This window comes from Filicampus tigris, chromosome 8, assembly GCF_054856515.1.
Source record: "Filicampus tigris isolate MCC_2025a chromosome 8, RoL_Ftig_1.0, whole genome shotgun sequence".
NCBI classification, from domain to species: domain Eukaryota; kingdom Metazoa; phylum Chordata; class Actinopteri; order Syngnathiformes; family Syngnathidae; genus Filicampus; species Filicampus tigris.
Window position 1 is genome coordinate 21,002,678 of NC_141224.1, and position 20,300 is coordinate 21,022,977.

Here is a 20,300-nt window from a genome sequence, read left to right on the forward strand (position 1 = left end):
TTTATCAATCTGAGCTGTGATTGGTCGTTGTGATGTAATTTTCAGTCGACAGAAGACAAAATGGCCGCCCCCGGAGATGGCTAAAAACGAGTGGATTAACACTTATTCCACAAACGCAATATTTATCAGAATGCCCTGTTTCAACTAGTGGGCTTGCATAGAACATATTCTTGAAAAAAATATCTTTGGGTTGACTTCCGCTTTAAGTAGGTATTGTGGTACTAAAACAATAACAAGATGAAGGCTAGCGAAACGCCAAAGGATATAAAGTAACATTTCCACCTTGTCTAGGTGAGAAAGACACCACTTATCAGTCAGTCAGTTATTTTGCAGTCAGTATTCGTACATTTTTGCAACAGTCAACTTTTAATGCAGGTATTAGGATACTGGACCATTAAAGACATGCATGGGTGAGTTCAGTGTGAAGAAATTGAGAGCCCTGGCCTCAGCCTGATAAAGAACCCCTTTGGGTTGAACTAATTGAGATTGTGATGGTGTGCCAGGCCCTCTCATTCATACATCAGTGACCATTTCAGTTTTTTCTTTTGTTTATTCCTCTTTATTTCGGTTTAAGACCTGGCTGTTGTAAAAGAAAAAGGCAGAGGCCAAACTGTTCACACAAAGTTGGAAATACAACCGTGCGAAGACTCAGTAAAATGAATAATTGAGATTCAGGGTGAACAAACTTAAGAAACTGCCAATAGTGTTTGCGTTGGTGTTGGACACACACCTGAGTTGAGTATTGGTGAATATATACTGTATAGTAGTGTAGATTTTAGCCACCAGCTCCAGTAGTCCAACGAGTCACAGATGCTCAACTGTTTGTGTGTTGACTCTGTGTAATTTGTTTGCACTAATTTGTTTTGCTGTACCAGGGGAGTGCCCTGGTTTAATTTAGCTCTATGTTTACCTCTTTCTGTGGCTCGCTGATCTGTTCAGCATAGAGACAGAGAGGGGGCGATAGCGTGGAGGGTGGGCCCTCACAAAGCCAAATTAAAAAAGGAGCCGTGCAGATTGTTTTAAGCTCTGGCAGCCCCTTCAGGCCCGAAGGCCTCACTCGCAGCCCGCACCTGCTCCGTCCCCCAGGAGCTTGCTACCTGATCCGTGGCCCTCGCGGGCTGCCTGCCCGAGCACCTCCTCCTTTCCTTTTATGCCTCCCTCTCACATCCTCCTCTGTCAGTCTGAGCCCTCTTCTGGCTGCTCCCACGACTCCTTATGTTCCTGTCCTCCTCTGGAACTTCTTGCCACTCGTCTGGCCTCTTCTTGTCCCCACCACCTGCTACTTCTCACCCTTTCAACTTGTTTTCATCCAACTTTTTCCTCACTGACACCCTCCAACATTTCCTTTTAGCGTCTGTTTTTTTCCTCCTTTTCTCAACTTTTAATGATGGCCAATCGTTATCCCAGTTGACTTAATTATGACGTCTTCCCTGCTATACATACACCCTCCACACCCAAGTCAATATTATAGTAACATTATTATCAGAAGCCCATGCTGGTAGTTACCATTACACAATCAACAATGCAGCCCTGCTTAGCTTTTAGCTTTGACATGATACTGCTTCTGCACAAAGTGGCTCTTTCGTTATGGATCTTCATCCAGCTTCGCTGCCACGTCAATGGCTGTGAAACTTAGTGTGTATATGTGCCAAATGGTTATTATGTTACACCCCACTTTTTTGTAACAATAAGTCGGCAATACACATTTTCAGAAATAGGCAGATAAGGTAAGATTTACTTGCTTTTTAAATTTCACACTCCATGGATCAGCAAGCACTCCAGAGACACAACTAGCAACAGCCCATGCAAGGCTTTGAAAAGTAAAATTTCACGTCCTCTTAAAAAAAAAAAAAAAACGTTTAAAATTGTCAACGCTTTTTATTGAAATAAGCCAGTCGACCCATTTTATGACTACACAGCCACAGTGATGGACAAGTCTGCTCTACATACATGATGATACATTTGGTCACACATACAATATTTACATTAAACCAGAGATGGCATGGTTTGAGACATTTACGTTTTATGTGGTTTGGTTGAAAGCGGTCCAACTGAAGGAAGAGTTTCAAGGGGACGATCCGCAGGACAAAATGATGGGAGTCGTTTACGTTTGCCTTTTTTCTGTCTGTCCAACTATTGACCTGGTTATCATCTTGGGTGGTTTGTCACCAAGGTGCACAAAGCTTTGCATTCATGTTTAAAGACTACCCTCAGTCCAACTTCGGTGAGGCTACAATGCCGTGGTTAACATTAAATTAATTGTACAATTGTGTAAAACGTAGATGAACTCCAACTGACCTCTGATGGACACACTTTTGCACTCAGTGGCATCAACATGCACCACTGCAAAATTCTTCGGCTTTAACCTGACAAGAATTCCGTTTTTGTTACCTTCAGCAGCTGAATGCGATGCTTAATGGGAGTTAAACGTAGAAGCAGCGCGTTAACAGCGGCAATGAGTTATTATTTGAATATGTTCGGGATGCCTCTTCTCCCACGGAAGAGGGCTGAAAAATAGACGTCTATCTCAGCACAGCTCACAATCAGGAACTGGAACCATGTGATTTCCCCCAGCCCACCGGGGAAGAAGGACAATTTCGTAAGAGACATTAAAATGATACAGAATCACAATGAAATATATTAATGAACAACTTTGTAAAAGTAAAACACATCTTGAAATGTAGTCCAGTGACTGCAGGGTTTACAGCCAATCATTTTCTTTCCAAAGTTTACAATATTTTTCAAAGTGTCCCAAAATGAGGATACAAATTAAGGGGGGATAACGGGTGGGGGTGGCCCTCACATATATGACATTATTTTCACATCAGCTATTTGGTATCCCGATCTCATCCCACCAGACTTTTTCCATCAACTGGTTGGTTGATGACATCCACACAGAACATGTTTTAGTAGCACAGTGCTCTCACTGCACAAACACTACTTAAAAGTTCTTTAGAAATGAAATGTATTACTACCTGTTTGTTTAGTCTTGTTCGACTCAAATATCCTATTCCCCAAGCTTTCATATACATAGAAATAATGTGAAAATAATTTTTTACAAGTGCAAAAAATAATTTCTCTTTTAAGAGTGATAAATAAAAGACTAATAAAAAAATAAATATATTTGACACACAAAATAATTTATGAAGAAAAAAAAGCGGCACTGGTGAACTAAAGCGCAAAATTTCAACCATGTGTTTGATTCAAGCACTAAGGCTGAACTATAGCTGCACTTACTTGTATGCAAGTACTGAATTCAGTATGAAAATTGAGTACTGTATGACTATTTTCTGAATGGTAACCACAATGCTGTTTTGCCGTGTATGTTGTCCTTAATGGCTAGGTGCTATTGCCACCTGGTGGTCATTTTTATTAACTACAACCACCCTCTTCATACGCGATGTAAATGACCAAAAGCTCCAATGCAACACATGAAACAAACAAACAAAAAAAAAAGAAATGTAACAGGCACAAAGATGCTGATCAAGGAATTTCCATTCAACCGGCCAGCAAAGGAGTTCGGTCTTGATTGACATTTGATGTAGACATGCATATACGTATGATATGTACTGTAGTCTTTCAATATATAAAACCCTAAAGGAAATAGCATGATAAAATGTGATCTCTAAATCAAAACAGCTGATGCATAATAGCTTTTCATTTTAGCCACATGATCCATCTCTTAAGACAATTGGTAAAATGGAGGCTATACCCACACCAACCCGAGCTGTTTACTCGTTGCTAACCTCACACACCTTCTGTATCAATAGAACACACAAATAAGGCAGAGATAAAATGCCACTGTGACAGTTGTGACATTTTGGGAAAGAACAAACCGGACGGTAAATGCAAAATTTGAGATTCAGTTTTGTTACTGTGCATTTCTATAGCCACTCTGTCCAAAAGGGAAGCTGTAACATGTCGGGTCTTCAAGACAGAGTCGGAACAGTGATTCTGTTGTTCTGCACTCAGCAGGCTGTGGCGACAGCTGTTCCACTCTCCGGTCAGCTTCCATCTGTCAGCCATCGTCACGTCAAACCTCCAGGTCGGGCATCGCTTCCTCCTTGAGCTGGATTTCATTGTCCGACCCCGTGCCCACATCTGAGTCAAAGAGCGAGTGGTCAGAGTTGGGCGTGTGTGTGTGCGTGTGTCCGGCCGAGTGGCTGCTGGCGTCGCTGTCCTCCAGAGTGTCAGTCCGGGAGAAGAGCCCAAAGTCCAGCAGACCAGTCGCCGACGGTGTGCCGCCACTGCTCTCGCTGTCTCCGTCGTAATAAAGGTCCTCCACCTCCACGAACCATTCAGGCCAGAACCTCCTTCGCATCCGCTCGCAGAACATGGCTAAATTGATCAGTTCCCCTAAAACAACAGCAAGGTCACAAATTCGATCTCATCTTAAGCAGTTCTCAAAACACAAATGTACAAAATTGCATGGATTGGTTATTTATTAGTGAAAATAAATCCAAATTTTCTTTTAATTTTACAATACCATATTGCACAAACCTTTAATGAGTTGTTCTGGCCGCGTACCCGGCAGAGTCCACATGGCCTGAGCAAGATGTCCAAACACTGTGGCATCTAATGTGGATATCTTGGAGCCCATAAAGTATTTCTTATCTCCTATAGTGTGAAAAAGAGACAATTCCATTTAGTGTAATTTCCAGTGATTAACACGCCCCTTTATACAGTATTATGCACTCCCCGTAACTCACCCTTAAAAAATGATTTTCTCTGTTGTTGTTGTTATCCTTTCGGCTTGTGTACTTGTGAATAATACGGGCCCCCGATTTTCCTTTATCATCAGAGTGAGTAAAATGAATAAATAAAGATTCAAAACCTATCAATAAAGTGTAAATGCTTTTAAATCCAGGTTGAAAGCTATGCTTTTTTCCCAGACCAATAATTGAGGTCGTTCACTTCAAAGCATCTTATTCTTGCACTGTATGCTCTTTTAGTAATTTCAGTTACTACTTTTATTTATTTACTTTGCTTTTAAATGTCTTTTATTTTTTGTTCGTAACTGCTCTTAAATGTACTTTTAATTATGTGAAGCAGATTGAGTTACCTTGTGTATGAAATTTGCTTGCCTACAGATTTGCTCCACTACTGGCATTCGCTAACAAAGTAGGATGTAAAGAAAAGACAGTGTAATGTCATTATCTATTGGCCGTGAAAAATAATTATGCTTAGCAATATTATAAAAAGCACACATATATTAACGATAAATTCCACACCCTCTCACAGTCACTTTGTAAGGAGCAACAGTCGGGACAAATGTAGTTTATTGTGTTTGGGAATTTGACAGATCGCGCTGTGGCATGCTGGGTGAACCGAGGGATCTTCCGCAGAACGAGGAAACGGACGTATTTTTGCAATACTTCTCAGACATGAGTTTAAGAGCGACACTATACTTGTTTTCAAGGTATTTTCACAACTTTAAATTGGTTACGGTTGGAGGCAGACGATTAGTATCCATTTGTGAAATGAAAAAATACTAATTTGACCGCATTTGGCCAAACAAGGTTTCGGCCAGAAAAGCAATGATATTCATTTCCTTACACAAGTATCTTTAAGTTCTACTTAAGTACAGCGTGTGAGTAGTTTTGCAACATTTTCAGCCTGCAGCTACTGTACAGTAGGCCCCCAAATCAAATGTCAGCGTACGTCCAGCAGGCATACAAAAGAACACTCTACTTGCATTATGGACAGGCTCCATCGATACAAGATTACCATGTAAATGTAATAAACCAGAATTGCATTTGACCAAAAAAGACAAATAGTCCCTCCTACCCAGTAGTGTGGCCAGTGTCCTCATGTCCTTCTCCATCAAGGCATAGACTTCATCCGTGGAGAAGCGGCCGATGCCGTGGCCGTACATCTCCCTGCGTACCATGCTGCCGTTCAGGCGAGTCAGCAGCCATTTTAGTGTGTCGCTAAGAGGCCCACTCATTGCCAGGAGTTTCTGGGTCTCCTCCAAGTTGTCCACCCATTGACAGTAGGCGATCGTCCTGGAAGAACCATGACATACAAAATGTAACAAATCCAATATAAATATTTGGGGGGCGGCGGGGTTGTTTGTGTGGGGATCTGTTACCGCCGGTGCTGCCACAAGACATTTCTAAAATTAGTGTCGCACCAAAAATCATCATTCTCACTGCAGCAAGTAATACTCTGTTCTATTACTCTTGCTCTAATACTCTTGAGCTGTTCTTGAGTTTCATTTTTCCCTCTTTTATTATTGCATATTCTGAGCAGCTCATGTGCCTCACTGGCGCCCTCTGGCGAAGATACATCCGAACACTGAAAATCACAACACAGCACAGTGCAATGAGAATTTACCTCAGAGCTCATTCTCTCATTTGACACAATCACGTAATGTGCTATGACCCCTTCGCACAGCTTGAATGACATGTGGCTGATTCCCTTCCTCACAGAGGATATGAACCCTTCATGAATGAAGCATGTGGCAATGTGCTGCGTTTTTTTCACTGATTCAATCCTTTGCACACTGTTAACAACACAGCGTTGCGTCTGTTGAAAACCGGCCTTGACCTAATCAATAAAAGAGCACTGCTTCCTCTACCCATCAGCTCTGCTTCAAGACATCTTCACATCACGTCATGAGCAGAGGTGTTTTGATATTACCTTGTTCAGCTTCATATCAAAATAAAAATCGCTGGTCAACAGCAAATTTAATCAGAGATGACTTTATGTGTCCCCTAATGCATTTTGTATTTTGACGCTGATTTGAAAATTGCCTTTTTTCTAGCATATCTGCTTTTTCAGATATTTTCATTTTTTTAAGTTTCACCTATAAAAGCTTGTGCAATACTAGCTGTGATGTTTGAGAAAAAAAATCCACCTGTTGTTGACTCTCGCCCTTTAATACATAAATATTAGTGCTGTCAACCGATTCAAAAATGTAATTGCGATTAATCGCATTTTTCAGTTAACTCGTAGTTAATTGTGCTTTTATTTATTTATTGTAGAAAAAAAATCCATTGATTTTTCCGGACCATTATTTTATCAAATTTTAATGGCCTTAAAATGAATAAGTAGATTGATTTTCTTATGCAAATACTTTATTAAAAGGGAAGTCAAGTTTGGGTTGACTTCCCTTTAATTGAAAAAACAAGCATTGGATTCAACTCACACAAACAGCCCCTCAGCCCTCTCAAACACACACACGCACACACCCCCGCACACACACGCACACAAACACACAATCATTTACATTGGGTTGGTCTGACAGATATTTACTCCATCTTCTGGTTGTAGGCGATTTATTGTTGCTCGTGCTCTGCTTAGTTTGCTGGACTGTGCTTAAACTAGGACTGCAGGATATTGAATCTATTAGAAGTACGAGAGCAGTCATTTTTACGGATGGCACATTGTTGCGCTCTGGCAATGACTTCGACTAAAAAGATTATTACTCGCTGCTCGAGTGTCTAAAAAGGGTATTTTGTTTATTAAAATTCTGTTGTGAGTATATTTTAATGTAAATTATGTCATATAAAATGAATGAGAAACAGTTGGTGGAGTGCCGTGATTGTCCCATGCAGCTCTCGCACTGCGCGCCTCAGATATTATAAAACACAGCTGGTTTGGAGCCGAAGGAAAGGAGACGCGTGTCGCAAACGGCAACCCGGAACTCTTTTTTTCAATGGTGGAATTATGTCAACAAGCACCACATAAGATCATTATTTTATTGATTTCGACTGTTTTGACTCTATGGTGTGGTGGCACATCACTATCTTTGATCAATATTTGTATCAATAAGATTTCTTTTTTAAATACAAATATTAAATATATTGGAAATATTACTGATATTTTGTCCAGTAAATAAATAATCACAGACTGTAAACGACAAATGAAATTATCATTATTCTCAAATTAATTTACACACTGGGGGCGGCATGGCTCAGTGGTAGAACAGCCAATCAGAATTACTACGTTTTACATATGGTAATTGATGGCACTAAATTCATTAAATTCATTAAAAAGCACAGTGACTTATTTTTTTGCAGTTTATTCGCTTCGTTTTACTTAGGTTTGTTCCTGCTTGTATTTTGTGTCTATGATTTGCATTTTATTTTACGATACCGTGACAGTGATTATTGTCGCAAACAATAACTTCTCAGCCCTCTTGGGTGTTGTCAATGGTGTAAAGACAATCGAATTACATGGCAGAGAATTGACTTGCGCACTCACGTTGTCACGTGAAGCTCCAAGTGCAACAGGAACTTTTTTTTAAGTATTGCTGAAAGTAATTGCTTATGATCAAGTGATATTTACAACAGACCTACTTGTTAAATGTAAAATACAGAGGTCAACATGTGTATTGTAGTCCCGAAATTTGTAACGCGTTACCCGACTCAGTAACTGTAATAATATTACATAAAAAATCGGAGTAACGAGTTACATTACGTCGTTACTGCCTAAATGTAATGTAATACTGTATTGCGTTACAAAAGTAACGCGTTACCCCAAACACTGCACACCAGTGCAAAATCGTACCTATTTGTAGCTTCACCTATTTTCACCTTTGGAATATTAACTGTGGAGATGTTGGTGAATTTTACCACCTATCCAACTTGCGACTTACACGCCGACAGGGATTCTGTAGGGGGATGGTCCACAGCAGACAGTAGCAATAGAAAAATCAGATTTTTAATGGAGGGGTCCAAGTAAGAGTTTTTTCACAAGGCCCCCAAATCCCTGACAACGCTTCTGCGTGCAGACACTAACAAGATTAAGTCTGTCAAACTTATACCCTTCTACTTCCGCACTCAGTCTTTGGATAAACAGATTACACACTGACCTTTCAGTTCAGTACAACTGTGAGGCTAGACGGACAGTACGACAGATTTCTATAGGTACTCATGACAAGACTGCAAGGAAGAGTCTGGTCTTGTGCTTGTTGTTGTCTTGATGGAAATTAGATAATGGCATCTTTTTTTTTACAGTTGGGTCTGCTAGCTAGAGGGGCCACACACTACTTCCTGTTTGTTATCTTCAGGCCAGAGAGTATATGCTGTTCATTCCTTGCACATTTGAAAAGGCCAATGAGTGCAAGTCAGATGGCCAAAATATTAAAAAGGGATTTAGCTGAAGTGGTTGTGGAGCTAGAGGGGGGGGTTGTTTTTCTACTCCTTTATATAATTCATTAGACCGCTACAAAGGCTGAACCACTTTGAGTTGAATGTTTACAGTGTTATTTAGCTTCAAAGATATGAATGTTTCAGAGAACTAATGGACTCATCCAATTTCATCTCTCCACAAAGATTTGTGAATATCACTTAAGTAGATTTTGTATAATCCTGCCCCCAAAACAAAGAAACAAACAAATAAAGAAAGCATCCTTTGTGATCAATAACTTCAGCAAATTTCAGAGTAGAAATTTTCCCATAGGAATTAATAGGATTATATGAGAAATTGGGAGAATTCAAAGGAAATGGGACATTTGGAAATTGCAACTTTGTAAAACCAAATCAATAAACATCTTGCAGAATCATTCTACGCTGTTCAAAGCCTCAGTCCCATGCACACAGAAAACTTCAGGCCTATGCAGGCCACACCCCCTGGATGCACTGTGCATTCCTCCATCACCATCCATTTTCTGTGCCACACCACTTCACCTATCCCAGTTACTGAGTGTCTCTTCTATTTGGGGCAGTAGTTGACACCAAAACAAAAGACAAAATCACACTGTCTCATGGTGAATTGAACCAAACCTGTTTCTAATGTTTTCACTGCAGTAGGCTGTTATTTCTCAAATGCATTTGGCCACAAAAAGTACATTAAAATTTTTTAGGGTGGTTCTTCACAGTTTTTTACATTCGACGTAGTGCGTGAAGCAACATATCTAAAAAAATTTTACATCTTTAAAAGTCATACCAAATGTGCACTCTGAGTATTGGGAAGGAGTATATTGATGGGTAAATTCATATTTACGAGCTGAGGTTCAATGTTTAAAAGCACCACAGGATGTTTAACTCTTATAAGACCACTTGTCTGAGATTGTAAATTTATTTTACTCGGCTGTAGACTACAGGTTAAAACACTATGTTGTATATATGTTTACTTATAATGTGACCGAAGTACAGTGCGTAGAGGTAAAGGTTGTTGACATGTTATGTAATATTGAGTGTTTGATTTATTTATTGTAAATAAATGTATTCATGCTGTTGAAATGTTTACTTTTGTTTAAAAAAGGTACTATTTGAAGTCCAGGATAAACCTTCCGTTTCAGTTTAAGTGCAATACATACTGAAGGTTACAATCAGAGATGAAAAATCCAGGTCCCGAAAGTAAAAACTCTGCCACAGTTTGGCATTAGCTGCAGGTGCTTCGACTCAACCGGCAGGTAAACAAGCTCAGTAAGTAATAGATTTTATGGATAGATAAGTTCACCCCACCCCCACCCCCCACCCAAATTAACACTTTACAACATAGTCAAAGCCATAAGATATTTTTCTTGGGAACTCATTACTTTTATTGTAAGGTAATTGAATTAGTAGTTCAGTTATATTTTTGAGCAAGTAATGATTAACTATAACTAATTACTTTTATGGCGGCACGGTGGTCGACTGGTTAGCACGTCCGCCTCACAGTTCAGAGGTCGTGGGTTCGATCCCGGCTCCGGCCTCCCTGTGTGGAGTTTGCATGTTCTCCCCGTGCCTGCGTGGGTTTCCTCCGGGTACTCCAGTTTCCTCCCACATTCCAAAAACATGCATGGTAAGTTGATTGGACTGTCTAAATTGCCCCTAGGTGTGATTGTGAGTGCGAATGTCTGTCTCTGTGTGCCCTGCGATTGGCTGGCAACCAATTCAGGGTGTCCCCCGCCTACTGCCCGAAGACAGCTGGGATAGGCTCCAGCACGCCCGCGACCCTTGTGAGGATAAGCGGTATGGATAATGAATGAATGAATGAATGTTCTATGCAAGCCCACTAGTTGAAACAGGGCACTGATAAATATTGCATATGTGGAATAAGTGTTAATCCACTCGTTTTTAGCCATCTCTGGGGGCAGCCATTTTGTCTTCTGTCGACTGAAAATGACATCACAACTGCTCACAAGGGCCAATCACGGCTCAGATTCAGAAAACAGGTCAGCCGTTTTGACATCACAACTGCTCAGGGCTTGGTAACGACCAATCACAGCTGACCTGTTTTCTGAAGCGGAGACTCAGGACAATCTAATAAGATGCAATACATGTGGTTGGCTGTGTGTAACAGACTGATTAAAATTACGTTTGTAGATATGAGTTTTTAACCATCTCAGGGGGCGGCCTTTTGGCCACTTTCTGTCGATGTGATGTCTGAAAATGACATCACAGTTACTCAGGGCTCAGGTTACGACCAATCACGGCTTACCTGCTTTCTGAAGCTGGCTAGTTAAGGCGTATAGAGCATCTTGTCAAGAAAATATTTGGGTGGACTTCCCCTTTAAGACTGGCGATTATATGACATCACCAGCTCAAAGTCCTCCTCAAGCCGCATAACTACATGGAGAACTTTACCAATATAGATGTTCTTCAACCATTTTGGTGACAGCTCGAGACACGGCTCTCTCCTCCGGCGTGAGGTTGTGGTTGAGGTTGACTCCCAGCTTCTCTTCCAGGAAGTCGACGATGAACTCTGACCCTGAGACCTGCTCATAGTTGTACTCCAGCCAAGGCATCTTGCCCTGTGGTGACAGCTTCCCATCAAAATAGTTCTAGGGAGAAACACAACGCAGTGTAAGAGTCCGTCCATACATTTCCCACAGTGCTTGTGATCCTTAGGGTCGCAGGTGAGCTGGAGCCCGTGGCCATCCAATCGCAGAGTACTCATAAACAAATAACCATTGTGCCCGTCATGTGGGAACATTTAACAGAAATACAGTAAATTGTTTAAAAACAGGAAAGAATCGTGCTGATTTCCAGGCTAGTTGTTCCCTGGAAGGCAAAAGTCTAGCACTTACCTGATAGGGCAGGTCCACCATTCTCAGATAAGTCTCGATTTTGAGGCAGAAAGGTGAGAGGCTGGGAACACCATTCTTTGGTCTGGAGAACTGATGGAGGATGATAGCATCTTTAGAGTCCAACTCTTGCTCCTTCCTGCACACACAGTGAGAATTTTGTTTTGAAACGGAGCTCGCCTAGTTCTCTTTGTCACTACATAATACTGTCAGTCATTGAGTAAACTCAAAGCAAATCCATTTAATCCGTAAGACGATCAATACTAGACTGACTGAGTCATCGCACTGTTTCAAGAAAGGCTGGACATTTCCCATCCCTCTGATGCGGTCATACACTGTGCACAAATCATGTACTCACTTTTGAGTGTGTTTGGAGGCTTTTCAGTCATGGTGTCCTATTTTTATTGGTTTATTTGCCTTGGTGATGTTTTAATCACAGTTCAAAGTCACCTTGGACATTAAGTATCAAGGAATCAAGTGCTAAGCAACAAAAAGTGGACCGTTTTTAAGAATTTAGATTCATCCATTAATCCATTTTCTTTACCGCTTATCCTGTTCAGGGATGCAGGGAGCTAGAGCCTATCGTAGGTGACCTGGGAGGGGGCGGACGACACCCTGGACTGGTCTTCATCTGAACACTGGCCATATATAGAGACAGACAACCATTCACACTCACACTATCACTTTATAGGAATTGAAGCCACTCTGACTGCGCGGAAGTCAGGCGAGTGCATCACAACGTATTCCACCAGTGACTCAATTGATTTCAGATGAATCCATTTATGTGGTAACAGCAGTCGCATAAATCTGCACTATATCACGATGAGAGGGAGTCTCTTGTCCTAAAATAAAGTACCCAAAATATTACAAAGTGTGATGCAATGCTGTCCCAGAATACAATTTTCAAAAGTGACCTCGCAAATTTAAGGAAGTAGATTTTATTTATATGGCATTTTTTTCCACAGAGAAGACTCACAAAGTGCTTCAAATGCAGTAGTCATATGTATCGCTGACGTTTGCGTCTCCAAGGGCATCACTTTTTTCAAGAACCATAAACATGACATGTTTGTTGAGTCATTAATAATGCATAGAAATGAATGGAAATGGAATTAATATGGATCAGCCCCACACCCGCAAAAAAAACCTAATTTTTGTCATTTATTTTTCATGAAGGAAATTCGTAAACTTTATAAAAAAATAAGGTAAAAACAAAATTAAATAGAATGTAACGTATTAAAAAGTCGGTGCGACAGTTCATGTTAACTGTGTGGCTCCTTGTGGTGTTTGCACCTCGGCCACCTGGGGTTAGTATAACACAGACTAGGGCCATACTGATTAATCACCGGTGGCCCTTTTCAAATCAGCAAAAATCTGTCATTTTTTGTCGATTTTCTCCCCACATTAACACTTTACAACATAAGTCAAAGATAATTACAATCAAACGAACATTTTAAAAATTGGCAAAACACGGCCAATTTTGGTCATTTTTTCTCAGTTTTAAAGATAATTAAATGCTAAAGGACAAAGTATAGTAAAACAGTTAAATGTACTGCATGCAGTTTATAGTTTTATTATTGTAAGCATTAAGGACCAAAAGAAAAGCTATTTAATTCCTTATATATGTATTTTTTAATCGGCCAATTAATAGGTTATTGAAATATTATTCTGCCAAATATCGGAACCGGCCTCAAAAAATCCATATTGGTTGGGCCCTAATACAGCCATACGGATATGCATGGATACGGCACAACTAAGCTCAGTTGATGAGGTAATGCATTTTTCGCAATGAACAAAGAAAATATGCCTGAGAGTATTGTTATATGGTCTGTCTACGTATTACTCCACCATTTGTGTTATAACATCAGTTGCTTAAAGAGTTACAACACTGCATTATTGATGCTGATCGTTAGCAATTCAATGACATTTCGCAATGTGTGTTAGCAGTAGGCCTAAGCCAGCAGGCATTCAAAATAATGTCGTAGTTAGATACACACAATGATGTGTAATACTCTTTGTTTTGTTTGGTTTGACAATAAAGATCAGCTGGGAATGGCCTTAAACAGTTTGATGTGAAGTGAGTTGAGTTTACTGTCATATTTAATTTTTTTGCTCACAGTCAAAAGCAAAATGAAAAATAAAAAATAAATGGCCGAATGAAGGCTTGTATTTCAAAACACTCTTATCTCAAGGCATCACCATACTCATTCTGATTCTTCAAGAAGAAATTCAACAATGAATGATCCATAATCAATAATACCGGCAGAAAGTGAAGGGCCCAAAATCAAACCTTGCTTCGGACCCCATGGAGGCTTGGCGGGCTTTGACCATATTAGTTGGTGGCAAAAACATGAACATAAATTCACTTGTCAGTCCGTGTGGGCTGTTTTTCTGTCTCTGTCCACTGCCCTGTGGTGCTGAAATTGTTCCTCGACCAGTCACACACACACCACAAACGTTGCAGCGTTCATGCGCACAGATCTATGAAGCCAAATCCGCCACATAGGCCGCATTACATTAAAACAACAACAAAAACAGCAACAGCAACAACAACAACAACTGCATTACACCAACATGACATCACATGTCCCAAACAGATGATGCTGGTAGGTTGGCTACAGCCTCAGTGGGCTGCACGTGATTCTGCGGCAGTGCTTGTGCACGGAACGCAAGGATTCTCACATTGTTATGATGAAAGTGGGCCCCGACACACTGTTTACACAGGTTGTATTTACTCCTCTGGACCAGCATGGCCCAAATTAATCCAGCCATTGCCAGTCTTGCACTCGTCACACTAACCATAGTCCACTAATCAGTTTGGTATGATACGGGCTGATCACATTTCCTTACACTTCTGGAGGGATCTAAAGTACTGTGTCACTGTATATGAGCAGCAGCATGGGCTCATTAAAGGTCGGCCCGAGGAGTGCTTCGTTTTAGTCACGCTCAGGTGCCGACGGGGCGGGCACGGGAGCTGGCACACGAGCGGACGCGTGACTTGGATATTATTTAAATATATATTTCCCCCACCGAGTGAGTGGTGCCCTTGGAAAGAGGTAGCAGACAGTGAAGCCCCAGGAACAAGAAAGAAAGCAACGCTTGTGTGACGGAAATAAAACAAATGGTCACTTTGTCTCACCAGAGCGTTGTTCGCGGGGGGGTTGGGGGGGGGGGGCGACAGGAAAGCAAATGGAGCCTACCTGATGGCAAGTAGCTCGTGCAGGAGGTAGGCTGCAGCGGCCAGAAGGGCCCCCCCGGTGATGTAGAGGGTCTTTTTCCACCAGGAGTCCGAGCCCAGAGCCGTCATGATGCCGCCGTAGTCCTGCAAAGGGAAGGCGATGATATATCCATACAACGACTGCGGCTGCTCGGACACACACAGCCCGAGGGGGAGGCTGTGATTCCGCCCGAGATCCACCACGCACGGCCGGGAAGAGGCGAAGCCAGCAGCCCAGTACATCCTCCCTCCGTCGGTCACAAGCAGCCCTCTTCCTCGGCGCCGCGCTCCCTGCTACGCTTCATGTACAAGCCGCTCCGGTCTACGGCATGATGGCGTGGTGGGGGGCTCAGATAGTTCCGCAAAACTACGAGGAGTAAACCCGTCGATTTCCCCTCCCCAGGATGATGATGCTCAGCACCCCCCGAGTTCACTTTCCTTCCAAGCGTCTGACATCATCAAGTTAAGTAGATCAGCAGCTTCACTTCCGGATCTCGTTTTTCAAAATAAATGGGCTAGCTAGACCATCGTATGAATTCTGACCTCTTGGAAGAAGAAGAAGAAGAAGTCTCACGCTGGTTATTTCATCTTATTTTATTTTATTTTTTTACTCTGTTTCACTGAGTTGACGAGAGAAGTTCTTTCCACGAACAAAGATAATGAATAATTTCCAAGTCAATTATGTGAACGTGGACAACATTCCACAGCAAACAGGTTGATCTCACAGCCTGGTAAGCACTGGAGTAGAGCGCTCAAATGAACATGTTTGAGATGGACACCAAGTTCCAGTTTTGTGGATTTTAGAATAAACTTTAAACGTGTAATGGTGAAATATCAAGCGCTATGGCTTATCACAATCGACTCTTATTAATCACTCTTCTTTTTTTCACCATCCATTCACATTGCTTTCATGAAACTAAAGTCATTGTAAAAGTTAAACACTTAAAAATAAGAAACTAATTTCAACACGAGGCCATTCAAATCTTCACCGGGGTTTAATTTTTAAAAACCGTGACCAAAAACACAACAATTCTCTATCGATGTGGACAGTGCGAGTGCAAGACTCCAGCAACTTAAATTTATGTCACCAATCTACTATTTCTATGCTTATCATCCTTTTAAGACATTCCCCATTCGCTTCATTGGGCACAGCTAATTTTAATTGAAATTATACTCATTATAATCCCATATCTTGCTCAGGGGCACCCCAACAATAGACATGAAGCAAACTAGAATTGCTACAACGCTAGCTGGCATTTTACATTTTGCCTGCACCAGGACTTGAACCTTAACCCTCCGGTGGCCTTATTTTGACAAACTAACGCAGGGATGGGAAACTTAAAAGATGGAGTGGGCCACAATTTTCCATCAGCGCTACTGAGGGGCCACAGGAGCACGCACTTCCGAACCAAAAGCGTAAGAAAAACTAAATTTTAAATATGGACAAAGTATGTGCATGTCTGTTTTTTTATTGAACCAATGGAGGGCTACATCACAGTATCCTAATATATTTCATGCTCAATACATGTATAAGAGATCCAGCCTTTGACAAAAAAGTTTGGAACAATCAAAAATAACCACGTATTGTGTTTTTGTTGTTTTTTTTTATTCTGGTGCAAAGGACTCTCGTGCATAAAAATTTGCATTCAAGGATGTTCAAAATTGCTGAACAGCAAACCTACATTAAGTGCAAAAACTAATTTCTAAACTAAAAATCGACTCATTCCAAACTTTAACACTAGAACTATGGTTCAGGTACTATGTTTGTTCTGCATGTCATTCCAAATCTGCAAATAAATATTAGGCATGCTCACGTTGTATAGGGCAGTGGAAGGCCTGGTGCAAGTGAAACCAAGCAATGTCTGCTATCTAGTGGCGACTGGTGATGTTACGACTTAAAACTACATTAGTGGAACCTCACTATTCATGGGGGATAGGGACCAATTTACCTGCCAATAACGAAAATCTGCATATAATTGATTGCCACTGAAATGCATTGGATTTTTTTTTTTTTTTACTGAGGAAACCCAAATATTCTTCAAAAGCTCTCATTAACATCCAACATACATTTTTACATTTTCCATGACAAACAGAAATACCCTGGAAAAAAAATAGACATATGTATATAAATCCGCAAATAGGTGAATCCGTGGGTGCCGAGCTGCGAGTATACGGGGGTCAACTGCAGAATGTGTATATATATATATATATATATATATATATATATATATACGTGTATATGTGTGTGTGTATATATATATATATATATATATATATATATATATATATATATATATGAGTTAACTCAGTTTTATTTACTTCCTGTAGCAGCTGACCTCTGCTCACTGTGCAGCCAAGCATAGAGGAGAGTCACTGTCGCAAAAACAGACTTTTATGTAGTTTTACTTTAAAAAGTTTTAAAACCTTCACGTCACAAGCAGGCGCCGCACGAGCAGACACGCCGCCAAACAAAGAAAAAATATTTTGAAAATCAACAGACACACATGCACAGCGTAGTGATTGGTGAAATGAAAACAATATGGGACACATGTCAGTGCATCTGTGGTACAGGGTACACAACACTGCTTTATGGCACTGGTTTTTCACATGTGGACTAAGGGCTAAACTAAACATTATGCAAGATAAATCAGGTGATCCTAACTTGTTCCTGATTGGAGCAATTGTAAGTACTCTATTATTAATGCCCCCGTGTTACAACCGTGCCCGATCTCCAGCTACTTCTTTTATTTTGGCACACTACATAAAGATCCGGCCCTAGTGTAGCAAATAGTGCGAACTTAACACAGCCGGTCTATTGTCTGGTCGAGTGGAGGCACCCCGCCCTAACGAGCCCCTTCCTCCCAGTGAGACCAGTGGGCTCACCAGATCAACCAGCAACACGGATGACTAGGCCTAATAGCGTTCTATGGGATGATAATGGTGGTACAAAGTGTCAGGTCGTCCAATCTGTGCAAACTTGAGTAAAATTGGACTAAAACCCGTTGTCTTTGAGAAACTGTATTTCGAAAATTCAGCTTTCACAAAGATGTCGACTTTTGAATGAAACTCTTATGGTAAGTAGTTTGCAGTGCTTTAATGTGTACATTACATGTTCTTAAAATATTAAAATATTTTAACTATTGGCTCTTCTTGTAAGTAGCTTAGACATAATGTGAAATGTTTTGACTTGCTACAAAATCCCCTAAAGAGCGCCTGTCATCACTTATGTAACCACGCAGGCGGGGAACGTTCATTGCAAATCAACATTTTAACTTCTGCTGGTAGACATATTTTAAAAGCATAAAAAGTCATACCAAGACAAAGTGCACTATTGTACTCACTCTGGAGCAACCTCGGAAGTAAAGGAGGTAATTCATGCTGAAGCCGCCGACCATCGCGTGTTGTTGGACAAGGTTGGCCGGGCATCCCTACAGATGGCTGCGAATAACTTGCTTAAAGTAGATTTCGTCAAGGTCCTTCCAACATCGGGGCCGAAAGCGGTCAACAGGTGGCGACGTGTCCAAGTCAATAACAAGATCACATTTTAGGAGAGCAGCGGGGTGATCTGCCTCGGAGTACCATGAGTACAGCAACTTAGTGGCGGGCACGCGCGGCTTTGGGTGCGCGCGCAGGAGAGCGGCAGGACACGAACGTGGGAGGAGACTGGCAGCCTCATAAAACTATGGAGTGTCCAAGCTTTTGTTTGTTTTTTGTTTTTTTTTTGTTTTTTTAAGTATACAATGAAGGCCGTAAGGCTACTTTGACATTCGTCATACTACACAAACAAGAACAGTTAGGAGTGTGACAATTGTTAGAGCGTTTACATCTGTCAGGATTATTAGTGCATATGATTTCAATTTTCTTCTGAAACTGAATTATTTTTTATCATTGAGGCCTTATAAATATACTGGTACATTTTGTTACCATTTCAATGGGAAATATTTTTTTTTTCTTTCTTTGCATATCGAGAAAAACTACACTGAACAAAAACAAACACAACTCTGGCAACTGCCAGATATGTACAGTGAAAACAGTTGTGCCCTTTAATCAAATGCACATTTTCGAGTGACACTTTAACTGTGAGCAGTTTAAAGCAGTGGTTATCATCCTTTTTTCAGTGATGCAACCCCTGTGACATATTTTTTTCAGACCAGTACCTCTTAAAAACATTTTTGGGTGGAAAAAAACAACAACAATAAAAAGATGGAGTGCTGTGCCGTCATTGTCTGATTTATTCAACGTTGGAACTCCATTTGTATAGTGGTCTCTCTAATTATTTTGGAACAAAAATATCTAACTAAAAAAATAAGTAAATAATTAACGTAATTATAACTAAAGATTTGTGCACATAAAAATGATGGACAAAGTGTCCTCCTTTGGCATCATCATAAAGATCTGTTCTCAAAAAGAAAGCATTAACTTAATTGTAATTCATTCACCGCCATTAGCGAATTTGTCTTTTCACAAATTCAATCCCAGGAATTTATTTATATATTTTTTTCAAATGTTTTCAAATGTTAGGATAAAAGAGGGTCTGAAAATGCCTGGCAGTGAATTAGTTAAATTAAGTTTGACCTGACGAAAAAGTGACGGTACCTGGCATATGACACGTTGGGTCAAACCATTCTGGAATAATTAGGATAATTAAATTGATGAGCTAACTGAATATAAAATTAATTTTGTGACTTTATATTTTTTTTAGAATGTTTTTCACATCCATCCATCCATTATCTGTACCGCTTCTCCTCACAAGGGTCGCGGGGCGTGCTGGAGCCTATCCCAGCTGTCTTTGGGCAGTAGGCGGGGGACACCCTGAACTGGTTGCCAGCCAATCGCAGGGCACACAGAGACAAACATCCGCACTCACAATCACACCTAGGGGCAATTTAGAGTATCCAATCAACTTACCATGCATGTTTTTGGAATGTGGGAGGAAACCGGAGTGCCCGGAGAAAACCCACGCAGGCATGGGGAGAACATGCAAACTCCGCACAGGGAGGCCGGAGCCGGGATGGAACCCACGACCTCTGAACTGTGAGGCGGACGTGCTAACCAGTCGACCACCGTGCCGCCCTGTTTTTCACATGATTCAAGTAATTATTTTTAAAGAATTTTTGCATGGATGCT

General features: G+C 40.9%; 1 protein-coding gene across 2 annotated transcripts; it reads right to left on the reverse strand.

The window, feature by feature from the left end:
• Nucleotides 1-1,858: 1,858 nt before the first annotated feature.
• On the reverse strand, nucleotides 1,859-18,766 carry faxcb (failed axon connections homolog, metaxin like GST domain containing b). Of its 2 annotated transcripts, XM_086038905.1 has the most exons (7): nucleotides 18,515-18,766; nucleotides 15,157-15,278; nucleotides 11,963-12,098; nucleotides 11,520-11,716; nucleotides 5,788-6,005; nucleotides 4,501-4,617; nucleotides 1,859-4,356 (listed from the first exon to the last, which is right to left on the reverse strand). In XM_086038905.1, exons 1-7 carry the CDS (start codon nucleotides 18,566-18,568, stop codon nucleotides 4,034-4,036), a joined length of 1,167 nt encoding a protein of 388 aa, XP_085895031.1. In that variant the 5' UTR covers nucleotides 18,569-18,766; the 3' UTR covers nucleotides 1,859-4,033. The 2 variants fall into 2 exon arrangements, with proteins under 2 accessions (XP_085895031.1, XP_085895030.1); XM_086038904.1 differs by lacking the exon at nucleotides 18,515-18,766 and having other exon boundaries at nucleotides 15,157-15,617.
• Nucleotides 18,767-20,300: the final 1,534 nt, after the last annotated feature.

Excerpts from the sequence above, each read along its gene's own strand:
- faxcb (XM_086038904.1), bottom strand. The coding sequence starts at position 15,416 with ATGTACTGGGCTGCTGGCTTCGCCTCTTCCCGGCCGTGCGTGGTGGAT. Across the intron at positions 12,099-15,156 it reads CACGAGCTACTTGCCATCAG|GAAGGAGCAAGAGTTGGACT; the intron begins GTAGGCTCCATT and ends CTGTGTGTGCAG. Across the intron at positions 4,357-4,500 it reads GCCAGAACAACTCATTAAAG|GGGAACTGATCAATTTAGCC; the intron begins GTTTGTGCAATA and ends CTGTTGTTTTAG.